This window comes from Coenobita brevimanus, chromosome 40, assembly GCF_032717465.1.
Source record: "Coenobita brevimanus isolate Jiangsu-jjx chromosome 40, ASM3271746v2, whole genome shotgun sequence".
NCBI classification, from domain to species: domain Eukaryota; kingdom Metazoa; phylum Arthropoda; class Malacostraca; order Decapoda; family Coenobitidae; genus Coenobita; species Coenobita brevimanus.
The window spans coordinates 7,074,905-7,089,787 of NC_136993.1; the positions used below are offsets into that span (position 1 = coordinate 7,074,905).

Here is a 14,883-nt window from a genome sequence, read left to right on the forward strand (position 1 = left end):
GGACGATAGTTAGAGGGCTGGGAGTGGTCACCCTTCTTTGAGACAGGCTGAATAAAATGAAATAGCCAGCAAGAAGGAAAGGTACAAGTTAACAAAGGCAGAACAGTTTACCTAGCAGGGTGCAAGCACAGAAAAACAGTTCTTGAGGATAACAGAGGGACCTCATCACGCCCATGTGCTTTATTAGTAACGAGGCCAGTGATGCCAGAAAACACACCAATCGAAGAAGTTTTCACGTTACTTATAAGTAAGTCTGAGGGAGGAAGTGATGAAGGAACAGCATCGGGATCATCTAAGGTGGAATTTGAGTAGAAAGCCTGAGTGAAGAGTTCTGCTTTATCAGTAGAAGAAACAGCCATCAGAGCAGAAAAGAGAAGAGAAGGATGCTTAAGTGTAGTTACTGGAAAGGTTTTTGGCAAGGTACCAGAGGAAGCGGGAAGACTGAGTTGGAGAGTTCAGCGCATATAGTACAAATAAAATTATCTTTAGGAGAGCAAAGAGCAGACTTAACACAGTTCCCAGCAGAGAAATGAAAGAGATGAGATTCACGAGTGGGTTGTTTCTGACACCTTTTTTAGGTCTCATCCTTGTTGTCGACTGCATTAGAACAAGCGTGATTAAACTTTTTTTTTTTTTTTTTTTTGCATTAGCAACAGGATAAGAAAAGAGTAAGTATGTTTCCATGCTGAATATAGTAACCTCCGTAATGCGCGAGACACTTTCAGATGGCTTTCGGCCACAGAAGCAATAACTGTTTCAGGAAAAATCAAAGAAGTACTGGTCGATGCCCTCCCAATCAGCAGCTCTAAAATGCCACTTCTGCTGCTTTGGTAGCGTCAACAGGCTTTTCTAAACTTTCTTTGCGAGTTCTGATATTACATCCACACTCACGAAGGGAAAGCATGTGTTATATTTTTATAAGTGTTTCCGTGTGTGTGTGTGTGTGTGTGTGTGTGTGTGTGTGTGTGTGTGTGTGTGTGTGTGTGTGTGTGTGTGTGTGAATAAAATAACGCAAAAGGGCTTTGTCTTTTTTTAACAAAGTTAAGTGGAACATGTGAGAGTATTCCAATGGAAAAATAATGTTCTTTAGACTAATTGGTCAAAGGTCAGGTTAACAAGTCTAGCCACAGGACTATCCAATTTTGTTTATATTTGGGCGTATATATCACAGTGAGGCAAGGATGAAGCAATTCAATTTTGAGGACAGTCAGGATTCAGTGTAACAAAGGAATGTCAAACATCAGCTCATGTGTCTGCGTGTGAACAAAATAAATCGCACTGATCTGATTTGTCTTACACGAGGTGAATGTGTTTAGAACCACTCAAGAAGTTTTCATATTGCTTTTGCAGAAAAACTAGTCAATGATCAAGATGACATGACAACGTCGAATTACATACATTTACCATATCCAATAAACTTTTTAATAGGGTTCATGCTAAAACAAGGATAAAGACATTCAATTCTGAGTATCGTCAGTCAAAGATTAAGGTAACAGAAAATGTCAAATACTCTGATCACTAGGCAGAGTCGATTAAAATTTTTCCTGAACTTGGAAGGAGGATTATGGGTCAAATGAAAATTAAACACTGCTCGTTTGAGAGTAACCTGTCTGAGGTGAGAGTACAGAGTAAAGTCAAACAATCGGTCTTAAGAATTGTCACCTGGGTTCTGATGTTGAACTCTTTGAATGCTATTTTTTGTTTTAGATATGGAACATCACTGATGCTTGCAACTGTGAGACACGTTAAAGAGATTCATAATGTATTTTACTCTTTGTGTGACTTCTTCACATATGGCACACGTAATTCAGCCAAGCCCTACGCTGGTTAAAGTAAAGTGCCGGATTTTGCATAGTGACCCGCATCACCTCATTATTCAGTGTCAAAACGAATACTGCATTACCATCCGTCTAGAACCACTATCTTAAAAACATTTCCATAAGTAAAAGATGAAAATTAAGCACAAAATACAACAAAGTAATGATACAGTACAATAATACAGTAATACAGTATTATTGCCTACCTTTTATGAACTCGTTGATACACCTCAACCCTGGATATACATATACACAAGTGCTCGTGGGCCCTTCAGGCCCTCTCACACTTGCTCCTGTGGAGGGCTTTCGCATTGCACACTCGCTTTCTGGTGCTTCGCATTCGCTTTCTCATGCTTCGCACTCATTTCTTTGTGCTTCTCATTCGTTTCCTCGCGCTTTGCGTGCGCATTCCGATCGTTTCAGGTAATCCGAGTCACATTTATGTGCTGTTCTCACCTTTCTATGAAAATGTGTGCCTCTCTTCAATGCTTTTCGCAGTGGCATATTAACAACCACCAAGGCAACAGCGTGGGAAACGCACGGTAAAAACGCTCAGTTCGGCAGCTCTGATCGTCTAAAAGTATAGGGTCGTGGCACATGGCTCGAGTAGACTTGATTTCTGAAAGTCCCGATACCGAATGAACTGTTTTCTAAACCAAACTTTGATCGCTCTTAACTCTAATAAAAAATCATCAATCAAGATGGGACCAAGTTTTTTTTACATTAGCGAATTTTCTGCTATTTTCATGCCAATTTTGGTGCACCAGGATGCCTCCATACCGAAGAAAAGCACCCACACCTTGCTTCGGGAATGGAACCCAAGTTGTCCTCACGCAAACCTGAGATATTAACCACTCAGCCACGACAACCGACAGGGTGCTGGGAGCGGCTTTTTATGGTCAAAATTTGATCACTCATTATATGTAGAAAAAGTTTTCCAATCGTGACGGGACCAAGTTTTTTCACATCAGTGAATTTTTTGCGATTTTTGTGCCAATTTTGGTGCGATTTAAATGTGTAGTTTGATCTGCTCAAAATACACACACACACATACTGTTGACCCACAGCTACTGCTATAGTATATTACAAATGCTCGTGGGCCCTTCGGGCCCCTCGCACATGCTCCTGCGAAGGGCTCTTGTGCTGCTATAGTATATTTTTTTTGTACCTATGGGCAAAAAATTCTACGGAGATCCTATGCTGGGAGATGGGAGCGGCGTTTTTTGATCAAACTGTGATTCCACATTAAATATAGTAAATGATTTTCAATTGTGATGGGATCAAGTTTTTTCACATCAGCGAATTTTTTGTGATTTTTGTGCATATTTTGGTGTGATTTGAGTGTGTAGTTTCGGCTGCCTAAAATAAACACACACACATGCACACACACACACACACACACACACACACACGGCTAGTGCTATAGAATATAATATATCTATATATATATATATATATATATATATATATATATATATATATATATATATATATATATATATATATATATATATATATATATATATTTATTGCCAGACACCATTATCCCATAAAGGGTGGCCACAAACAAATCGCCTCCATGTCGCCCTGTCTCCTGCCATTTCATTGCCCTGCTCCCAACTTACACACCTCACACTCATATACCTCTCCACTCCATCCTTCCATTTCATCCTTGGCCTCTCCCTCCCTATCCCTCCCTCCACGTCACTGACACACACTCCTAATCAGTCTCTCACTCTCCGTCTTCTCCACATGGCCAAACCACCTCAGTGTGTTTCTCCTAATGCTTTCTATCACATCCACATCCACACCACAACGCTCCTTCACTTCCTTATTTGTCAGTCCGTCTCTCCATGTAACTCCACATGCTCCTCTCAACTTACCCATTTCCACTACTCTCACTCTTGACTTCTGTCCCTTGAACATGGGCCAAGCTTCACTTCCACACGTTAGAGTTGGTATCACAATACTGTCTTGTAGTAGCTTTTTCACTTTCTTGTTTCTTATCGCTGCTTTCAAGGATATATATATATATATATATATATATATATATATATATATATATATATATATATATATATATATATATATAATAGAGAGAGAGAGAGAGAGAGAGAGAGAGAGATGCAAATATTTGAGGTACCATCTTAGATGGGACAGACCATGGGACCCCTGTATAGAAGTATAGGATTCCACCATATACACTGAATCAGGAGGTGAAAAAAAAAAAAAAAATCACCAGAAACTGTGTGGCAAGGAGGTTAAATTATTTGCCACAATCCTGCCAACCATACATGAATTCTACTGTTAATTATTTCACGTGAGTTTCTGTTGGTTTATTGTCTACTAAAGGTCCAACCGCATTGTGTTTATGGGCAGTGTGCCACAGACAGTAGGCATTGTCTCGACAATTCAGAGTCTAGGAAATTAACAAATTCAAGTCTATGAAGATCTACATGTAAAATGTAATAATTCTTGCAGAAGATTACAATCCTGATACAATGATGACAGAATAAAAAAAAACAATAGTTGGGATATTATTGATCTGAGTGAGATCCACAGAAAAGAAGAGAAAATAATTCAGCCCCAAAGACAGCAACCATCTATTTTCCTACAAAGGAAGGCACAATGAAAGGATTACTGGCATAGAATTTCAAATTAGCCTAAATCTTGCAGAGAGCATTGTTATATTTAGTCATGTATCTGACAGAGTAACATGGATTTTAATTAGATCAGGCAAAAGATGCACCCTGTTTGTAATCCAAGTATATACACCGACTTCTCAGATGATGAAACAATCAAATATTACTTCATTATAGCAGATAAGGATAACACGATCATTGGTATTCATTGCGCTGCTTGCAACAGCCTAAGTGGCGGCTCTCCACCCAGGAAATATTTTATAAATGAATTATTACCAGAAGCTGCAAATGCTTTTTTTTTTTTTTTTTTTTTAAATAATACTTGTATATAGAAGGTTAATACACCACTACCAAGCTCTTTGTCTTGGAAGATAATTTTAAATATAAAAGGAAGTCGAAGCAGCATTTAGTAATGACATTCAAATAAACATCAGCTGCTACCCGTCGTTCCACATAGGAATAGTTCACGTGCATTTGTGCAGGCCAGAATCAAATATTTAGTAGTGTACACAGTGGAGTCTCTGCCTTTACGAACGGTGGTGAGTTGGCATGATGGATAGTTACATAATCAAGCGAAAACATACTGATGATGTAAAAGTATCCCAATTCCGGAAGTAGAAAGTGAGAACACGGATGGAGGGGAAACGAGTGGTCAGCCTACCAACAAAAAATATGAGCCAGTCATTTAAGAAAAGGAAAGTGTGAGAGATACAAGATGAACACCAAAAATATCAAGAAATGAAGATACCCCTCCTGGGGGTAGGGTTTTTTTTTTCAAGAATACTCCCCCAGTATCCCTGCTTGTAAAAGGCGACTAAAAGTGTTGGCGGATGGTTAGTGCCCCTCCCCGGAAAACAACTAACTGAAAAAACGAACAAGAAGCCTCGGACAAGGACTGACCTAATGATGACGACCCAGGATCGGACAAAGGACTTGGTAATGGCTACATGGAATGTAAGAGGAGCGAATGATGAGGTGAAAGAGAGAGAGATTGTCCAGGTGCTTGAGGGTGCGAAAGTGGATGTATGTGGAATAACTGAAATATAATGGAGAGAAGAAAGTGTGAGAGAATGGGAGAATGGATGGGGTATATGTGCAGGAGTAGGTGAGAATGAGAGGGCAAAGGAAGGAGCATGTATAGTTGTGAGTAAGAGATGGAAGAAGAGCATAAGACAGTATGGATCAGTTGGGTCAAGGATTGTGTGGGTAAAGTTGGAAGTTGGAATACAAATATGGACAACTGTGTGTGTGTATGTGCCAACGCAAGATCGTGCTAGCAGAGTGGGAGAAAAGTTCTGGACAAATGTGGAAGTGTGCATGGAAAAGTTTGGAAGGAATGAAAGAGTGTTTTTGATCGGTGATATGAATGGTAAAGTAGGGAATGTGAAGGTAGATGGATTAGTTGGTGAGTGGGGGTGCCTGCTGAGATAGATGAGAATGGCAGTGCATTAGTGGACATTTGTGCTGGGAGGGGGTTGGTGATAGCCAATACCCTCTTCAGGCATAAAAATGATCCACAGGTATACATGGCGAGTGATGAGAAGGGTGGGTGGTGAACTGAATGAAAGGAAGGCAATGATTGATTATGTGTGTATGGATGAAAGGATGCGAAGATGTGTAATGGATGCAAGAGCTTATAGAGGCTGGGGAAGTGGACTTTCTGACCACTACTTGGTGATGGCCAGAATTAGGATCCAAGTAAGATGGAGGAATAGAAGAAGGGAAAGATGAGAGGAAGGAGTAGTTGCAAGGAGAGTGGAAAGGTTACAAGAGGATGAGAAAAAGGCAGAGTATAAGAGAGAAGTGAAGGAACGATTGGGCAAATATGAATTGGAGCAGATGGGGGATGTGGAAGGTGTGTGCAGGATATTTACAGAAGAAATATGTGCAGCATGTGATGTGGTGTGTGGGATGAAGAGAAGACGGAGGGGGGTGCAAGGAACAGAGTGATGGACTGAAGAGGTGAGACAGGGTGTAGCACAAAAGAAGAAAGCATACAATGAATGGATGAGAAATAAGGGCGTGGAAGAAGTTCAGAGAAGAGAGAGTTATATGTAGAAAGAAAGAGAGAGGTGAAAAGATTAGTAAGAGAGAGTAAAAAGAGAGTGGATGAGGAATTTGGAAGGAATTTGAGTGTAACTTGGAGGGACTGTAAGAAAATGTTCTGGAAAGAGGTAAAGAGAGTAAGACAAGGTGGAAGTGAGGTTAGCAGGGGAGTGAAAGATAAAAATGGTAGATTACTAGTGGAGAAGGGAGAAAAAGTGAGCAGATGGAGAGAACACTTTAAGGAATTGTTGAACATACAGGATGGAAGTAATGCGAGTATAAGTGGCTGGGGAATGGCTGGGAGAAGGAGGGAGGTGAGAAGACAGGAAGAAATCAGTATGATAGAAGTTGTGGAAGCAATGAAGAAAGTTAAATTGGGGAAAGCCCCAGGAATTGATGGAGTGTGTGGTGAAATGCTGAAGCATGGGGGAGAGATAGCAGTAGAATGGATGTGGAAGATGTGCAGATTGGCCTGGGAGGGAGGTAGAGTCCTGGAGGATTGGAAGTCAGGTATAATTATTCCCTTGTATAAAGGAAAAGGGGAAAAAGAAGTAAGTGGTAATTATAGGGGCATTTGTCTTCTTAGTATAATAGGAAAAGTGTATGGTAGGATACTTATTGACAGAGTTGGAAAAAGAACAGAGGAATTAGTTGGAGAAGAACAGGGAGGCTTTAGGAAGGGAAGAGGTTGTGCAGATCAGATATTCATTCTTAGATCTTTAGTGGAATAGTTTCTAGAGAAGGGAAAGAAGTTGTATGCGGCTTTCATGGATTTGGAGAAAGCATATGACAGGGTGGATAGACAAGGATTGTGGAAAGTATTAAGAATATATGGAGTAGATGGGAAGTTGTTGAATGTTGTGAAGAGTATGTATGATGGTGCTAAGGCTGCAGTGCGTGTGGATGGTGAACTAAGTGAATTTTTCTCTTTGAAGGTTGGGTTGAAACAGGGATGTGTCATGTCTCCATGGTTGTTCAATCAGTACATGGATGGGGTAATAAAAGAGGTACAAGGTAGGGTAGTGGATGTTGGAGTGGCCCTGGTAAGAGAGGATAGTGTTTGGAAACTCCCTGTACTGCTGTTTGCAGAGGATACTGTGTTGTTGAGTGAAGACGAAGGGGAGCTGCAAGGCTTGGTGGATGAATTTGGGAGAGTGTGTAAGAAACGGAATCTAAAGGTGAATATAGGGAATAGTAAAGTGATGGTCTTTGAGAGAGGTGAAGTCAGTGAATGTACAGCGAGGTTGGATGGTGAAGAATTGGAAAATGTGAGTACATTTAAGTACATGAGTAGTGTGATGAGTAAGGATGGAGGTTTGGAGGGTGAAGTGCTTGAAAGGGTACAGCAGGGAAGAAAGGTTGCTGGCTCTTTGAAAGCAGTAATAAGAAACAGGGAAGTGAGATATGGAAGTGAAAAAGTTACTACATGATAGTATTGTGATACCAACTCTAACGTATGGAAGTGAAGCTTGGACGGTGTTGGAAGGACACAAGTCAAGAGTGAGAGCAGTGGAAATGAGTTATTTAAGAGGAGCCTGTGGAGTCACATGGAGAGACAGGCTCATGAATGAGGATATAAAGAAGCGTTGTGGTGTGGATGTGGATGTGATAGGAAGCTTTATGAGGAACACACTGAGGTGGTTTGGCCATGTGGAGAGGATGGAGGGTGAGAGACTGACGAAGAGAGTGTATGTGAGTGAGGTGGAGGGGGGAAGAGGGAAGGGGAGGCCGAGGATGAGATGGAAGGATAGGGTGGAGAGGTATATGAGAGAGGGGGGTGTGAGTTGGGAGCAGGGCAGTGAAATGGCGGGGGACAGGGCGACGTGGAGTCGATTTGTTTGTGACCACCCCAAACGGGATTGAGGCGTCTGGCAATAGATAGATAGACTTCATGGTACAAGTCCACTGTGCTCAGTTTGTCAGGAGTGTTCTGGTTTTAAGCATAGAAATTTAGACCGTCATTTCAGAACCACCCATGCAGACTTTAATGAGCTTTACTCACCTGGGTGAAACCTGAGATAAGATGAAACTGAACATCTTGCCATTCTGATTACAAGACAGGAAAGACAATGCACAGAACAACTTCTGTTAGTGACTGTGATGGAAGCATGCATCATGGCTAGGCATAAGAAGGCCTTTTCTGACGCAGAAGTAGTCAAAGAGTGTTTTATGGCTTCAGCAGAAATAATGTATGCTGACTTCAGTAACAAAGACGCTATTCTCAAGCAAATGAAAGGGTTTCAGCTGCCAGAAACAACCATAATAAGAACTGAAGAGATTGGTGATGGGATTTGTGGTAAGTTAATTACATATTTATCGGCTTCACCCTGTTTCAGTATTGCATCTGACGAGGGTACAGGTATTTGTAATGCAGCTCAGCTTTGTGTATGGATTCAGTTTCCTAAAGCGGGCTCAATTCAAACTGTTGTCTTTATTACCATTGAAACGCCAAACAAGAGGAGAGGATATTCTAGTAGAGCTTCAAACATTTTTTGTGTGAACAAATGAGAAAATCTAGGATCAGTGTGTGCTGGTGGCGCTCCCAGTATGGAGGGGAAAGAAAAGGGACTTGTTGACCTGATGAAGAAGAGTGCAGATATCCCATATTTCACTGATTTTCATTGTAGTATGCACCAGGTGGCAGTTGTGGAGAAACTCAAGAACTGTGAACTGCAAAATGTAATGCATTTGTTTGTATGAGTAGTGAATTTCATTGTTTCATAAGCACTAAATCACCACCAGTGTCGCGAATTCCTGAAAGAATACAAGACTGTATACTGCGATTTGGTGATGCCCAGTGAGGTGATATGGTTATCTCGGGACAAAGTACTCGAACGATTCTCAGTCTCTTTCCTCATATTCGTGAATTTCTTGTTAGTAAATGATTAAATGAGCCAAATTGGGAGAATCCAGAGTGAATTATGAAGTTAACTTTGTTATCTTATATTGATTGTCAGGTGAATTCACTGAATCTCCAACTACAAGGGAAAGAGAAGCAGCCAGGTAGTATGTTGAATGCAGCTACTGCATTCCAAATAATGATAACAGAACAATTATACCTGAGAGACAATTTGCACATTTTTCAAAACTCAGAACGGCCAACTCAAATGGCCCACAACTTTTCCATTATTTCAGTTAAGTTGAATTTAAAAAGTATTGGAAGAGTTGAATGACGTATTTGAAGCTTGAATCACGATTTATGGATATAAGAGTGTACAAGGAGTTTTTCAGTTTTACTGGGAACCCTTTTCATGTGCCAGTATCATCTCTGAACCCAGTCATCCAAGATCTCTGTCATGATCATGCTGCTGTAGAGTGCAAGATAGCTGAACTTCAAGCAAACGACATCCTGCAAGCCCAGCTGAAAATAAGTGTCTACCACTTCTGGAGCATGACACAGATTACCCAGCTCTAAAGAGATGTGTGGAAAAAGTAATGTTTATCGTTAGTGCATACACATGTGAGTCGACATTTTTGACAATGAACATTGCGAAAAAGAAACAAAGAAACCGACTGACCAGCGCTCATAATGATTGTCTAATAAGGATTGCAATTAGAGATTACAAGTATATATTCCATGAACGAGTAAAAAAGGGGTTGGCACATATCCGGCCATCACACCATTAACTATGGGTTTTGAGGTAAGTGTCCAAGTGTACTTATGTAACATTATGGAGGAAAATAATGATTTTTTTTTTCGTAAGGTGCGAAATTCATACTGAATGTAATGTACCAAAGTGGCTCTCTTACAAAAATTAGTAAATATCATTGCCATAAGTTATGCTGAGTGCGACATTGATAAATTGAATGGCAGACTAACGAAAGTGCTAAAAGAATCAGCATAGGTAGTAGGGAAAGCTAATACAACCAAAGCCAACAAGTATTCAAAAATTACCCTCGAGCTCATGAAAAGAAGAAAGGAGATGAGAGTAAAACAAAGGGAAAGATGAAACAGAAAGTGGAATTATATGCGCTTATCAACGAGAGACAGAGAAAAGAAAAAAGAATGAGAAACATGGATCACATCAATGAAACCATAAAAAAAAAAAAGGCAAAATCTGCAACAGGTCCGAAGTAAAATGGCACTAGGAAAGCAAAAATTTATATCACTGAAAGACAAAAACTGAAGTCGTTAAATGGAGAGATAGGATGGTGCAGATAGTTGAAAAATTTTACAAAGAAGTGCATGCATCAAAGATAATAGTACCAATAACTAACTTTTCAATTGACACAAGAGAAATATGAGGTAACACCAGACGAAGTCAGTATTTCTCTTAAAAGTATGAAAAAAAGGGAAGGCCCCCAGAGATGAAATAGTAGCAGATTTACTGTCGCATGCAGAAGCAGAAGTACAAAACAGGGTCACCCACTTATTTACTCAGTGTATAAAGAAAAAGAACATTCCCAAAGCATGGTGTAATGTAATAGTTATTTTGTTCTACAAGAAAGGCGACTCATGACATCTTAGTAACTGTAGACCATTTAGTTTATTACCAATTATTTACATGCTCTTCACCTAAGTCCTTATGAACAGAATAACAACAAACTTGGAACAAAACCAACTTCGTGAGCAGACAGGATTCCGAAACAGGTACTCGACTACTGATCATATACACACAATGAGTCAGCTATTTGAGAAAAAATGCAGAACATAATAAACCACTGTCCTTAAGTTTTGTTGATCAAGAAAAGGCTTTCGACTTAGTGGAACACATGGCGATTATAAATTCATTGCTGGAAGAAGGAATAAATGAGGACATTGCAAAAATCCTTGAAAACATATAAACAGACAGAAGTGCTACAGTTAAATTACAAAAAGACTCGGAAAACTTTTAAGACTGAGAAGGGCCTGAATCAGGGACGTACAGTTTCACTAAAATTATTTAGAGCATGCTAGACTCTATTTCCTGAAAGTTAGACTGGGACAACAAAGGAGTAAACATAGATGGAGAAAACCTAAACCATTTATGACTTGCAAATGAAATTGTCCTAATTTCAGAAACAGTAGAGATATTGCAAGAAATGTTAAATTACCTAAATAGAGAAAGTCTCAATTAGGTCCAAAGGTGAACTGGAGTAAATATAAAGTTTAATCCAAATACCTCAAAGAGCGTCACCAAAATAAGCGACAAAATTCTTCAAGAAGTCGAGGAGTGCAATTACTTAGGTAAAATATCATGATAGCATTATAAAAAGACGGATTTCAATTGGTTGAAAAGCTTTCGGTAAACACAAGCCGGCCAACATGTTCAATATGAAAAAGATATAACGAATGAATAATCCCAGACATGATGTACAGCTGAGAAATCTGGAAACTGACAGAATCGATGGAAAAACAACTAGTCCATTTTCAAAGAGCAATGGAAAGGTGAATGTTGGGAATAACTTTAAGAGACATGAAAAACTTAGCTTAGGCGAGAGAGCAGACTAAAGCCAAAGACATTATAAAGGCTATTAAAAAAAAAAAAAAAAATGGAGGACGCAGGTCATGTAGCATGAAGAAGGGGCAACCAATGAAGCAAGAGGCTGGCTGACTGGACTCCAAGAAATGGTAACCATACGAGAAAAAGGCCAGGCAAGAGGCAAGGAGAGGAGGTAGAGAAGTTTGCAGACAAAAAGTGTCAGTGATTGACCCAGTCCAGATATATATATATATATATATATATATATATATATATATATATATATATATATATATATATATATATATATATATATATATATATATATATATATATATATATGAGCTGCAGTGTTTGTTTATTTGTCCTTCAATCACGCCTAAACCAAGGGCCAGAGACCCCCACACTCATACATATTCTGAATCATGGTGGCCCAAAGATGGTTTTAGGGGGATCAAAATTCATATCTGGGTCATTAAAGGTCACCGGTATACCATTTGCCTTTTTGGTCCGGGCTACGCCGGGTACCCCGGCAGATAAACTTTTGGCATGGAGACCTACATGACCCCCAGTTCAGACTTAGGCATATGTGAGGTTGGCCTCCGAGGTCATTTGAAGCCACTGGTCGGAAGTCACTTGAGGTCACCGTTAATACACGCTTAAACAACTGGACCCAGCAGCCCAGTTTGTGGCATGGAGACTCACATGACCTCAAGTTTGGACACAGGCTATGTGAGGTTGACCTTTGAAGCCATTTGAGGTCAGCAGTAGTAGACAACAAGTGTACAGAAATACTGTGCATTAGTATGCAAAAGCTGAAATTGAAAGTTCCCCCACCTCTTATAATCCCTCTTCAAAAGCATAAGAGGTACATGGTCTTTCTGGAGTGGAAAGGGAGAGGGAACTAAAACAAAATATTTTAATAGTGTCCGTCTTTTTGCCCTGGCAGGGCCGGGTACCCCTCCTAGTGTGTGTGTGTGTGTGTGTGTGTGTGTGTGTGTGTGTGTGTGTGTGTGTGTGTGTGTGTGTGTGTGTGTGTGTGTTTTCTTACCTAATTGTTTTTATCTAATTGTATCTTGACAGGAATGGATGAAGCTCGTACTCTCCCCTGTCTTAAACCATTTTTATCGTACATATCCTTAAAGTTATGAATTGTTTTGGCACATACCACTTCATTCTGTAGTGTATTCCACTGATCAGTTGCCCTATTTGGGAAACTAAATTTCCTTATGTCTTTATCGACTTTCATTTTTGCAGTTTTTTTCAGTGTGTGTGTGTGTCTGTGTGTGTATCTATGTATCTATCGATCTATCTATATTATATATATATATATATATATCTATATATATATAAATATCTATATATATATATAATTTATATAAATATATATATATAATCTGGTTGCTTTTCAAGACTAGGTTAGAATTTTTTTTTTTTTGTTATTATAAACTTGGGAGGCGAGGGTGTGTTGGGGCATGTTTGGTTTGATATATCTTCTGGTTCAAAAGGATTCTTTCAATGTCATCAAGAAACTCATAATCTTTGCCAGGTACACTGATGACATCTTCATCAAGAGTAACAACGAAGAAAACTAAGAAAGTCTGAAGGAGAAACTGCAGATCTCTGGACTCAGTTTTATTGTTTAATCCAGTGTCAACGGCAAACTCTCCTCCTGGATGTGCTTGTCCAACAGAACCCCAGCAGTTTCCATACAAGTGTATACAAAACCCAACAAACCCAGGATTACTTCTCAGTGAGAAAAAGTGAGTGCTCTCAGTGATGCAAAGACACCACCGTTGTGGTGTATGATACTTCAGTAGTCACTGCTCCTCTCAACTGTGTATTTCCACCTCTCCTTCATTAAAGCTGGCATGTAGCTCCCGCCCAGCAGCGTGCTTTCATCTTTTTGCTGTCCAGCACCCTCATGGAAGAATTAACCAATTCTCTCAATCATTTTTATATGCAAAAAGTCAACTTTGGAACTGTCTTAATGAGTGTGTATTCACTCTTTGTCTGACCTACTGTCTTTTAAATCAAATTTATTCAGGTATCTGGAAATTAAACAGATCCTGATTATTGCTCTCTCTTCGTTTCTTTCTTTCTTTCTCTCTCTCTCTCTCTCTCTCTCTCTCTCTCTCTCTCTCTCTCTCTCTCTCTCTCTCTCTCTCTCTCAGTTATTATTGTATCGAACAGGGCAACTTTGAAATCGTGTTTCTGAGTCTGTATTTCCCTCTCTGTATGGCCTCCAGCCTCTTAAACACAGTGTATCCAGGCATCTTGGAAATCAATGGATCAGCAGTTAGGTTCTGTGTTCTTTTTTTTTATTTTATTTTTTGGGGGGGAAACAACTTTGCTGGTTTCAAGCCTTTGGTTCCGTCTTCATATTTTTAAAACATTAGAATGGATGACAGACCTTTGTAGGAAGTCATCGAGGAGTTTGGTTGATATCATGTCCCTGGCCAGCACCAACCCCTCCCACATGTAAGTAGGTGTCCCGATCAAGTGACCCCACCAGTTGCTGTCTGTAAAGAGCCAAAATAATAATAATAATAATAATAATAATAATAATAATAATAATAATAATAATAATAGTAGTAGTAGTAGTAGTAGTAGTAGTAGTAGTAGTAGTAATAATAATAATAATAATAATAATAATAATAATAATAATAATAATAATAATAATAATCCATCCATCCATCCATCATCGAAACCTATGTTGCCCCATGAGGAGCGTAGGAACCACTAGCTAGCCAAGTTGGTCTTGACATTTAAGATGAGAGTAACCAGCCTCACTCATCCCTGAGTGGCATTACAAGAGCAATAAACCCCAACCACCCTTTAGATATAAACCTACACAGGCTCAATCCGATTGGAGCACCTTAATTATCCACTAAACCACCAGGCGTCATAATTTGGTTATATGGTTACCACCCAGCGTAGTAAATGGTTTCCTGGTGTACAGGAAACCATTTGGCT

The 14,883-nt window shown here is 39.5% G+C and overlaps 1 protein-coding gene across 1 annotated transcript in view; it reads right to left on the minus strand.

Moving 5' to 3' along the window:
• The window catches only part of LOC145397269 (chondroitinase-AC-like), a 147,750-nt gene that overhangs the window by 101,181 nt on the left and 31,686 nt on the right, over positions 1-14,883 (minus strand). The window contains exon 5 of the mRNA XM_080270467.1: positions 14,321-14,429. Coding sequence (XP_080126593.1) covers positions 14,321-14,429 — 109 coding nt within the window. The remainder of the gene's footprint in view (positions 1-14,320; positions 14,430-14,883) is intronic.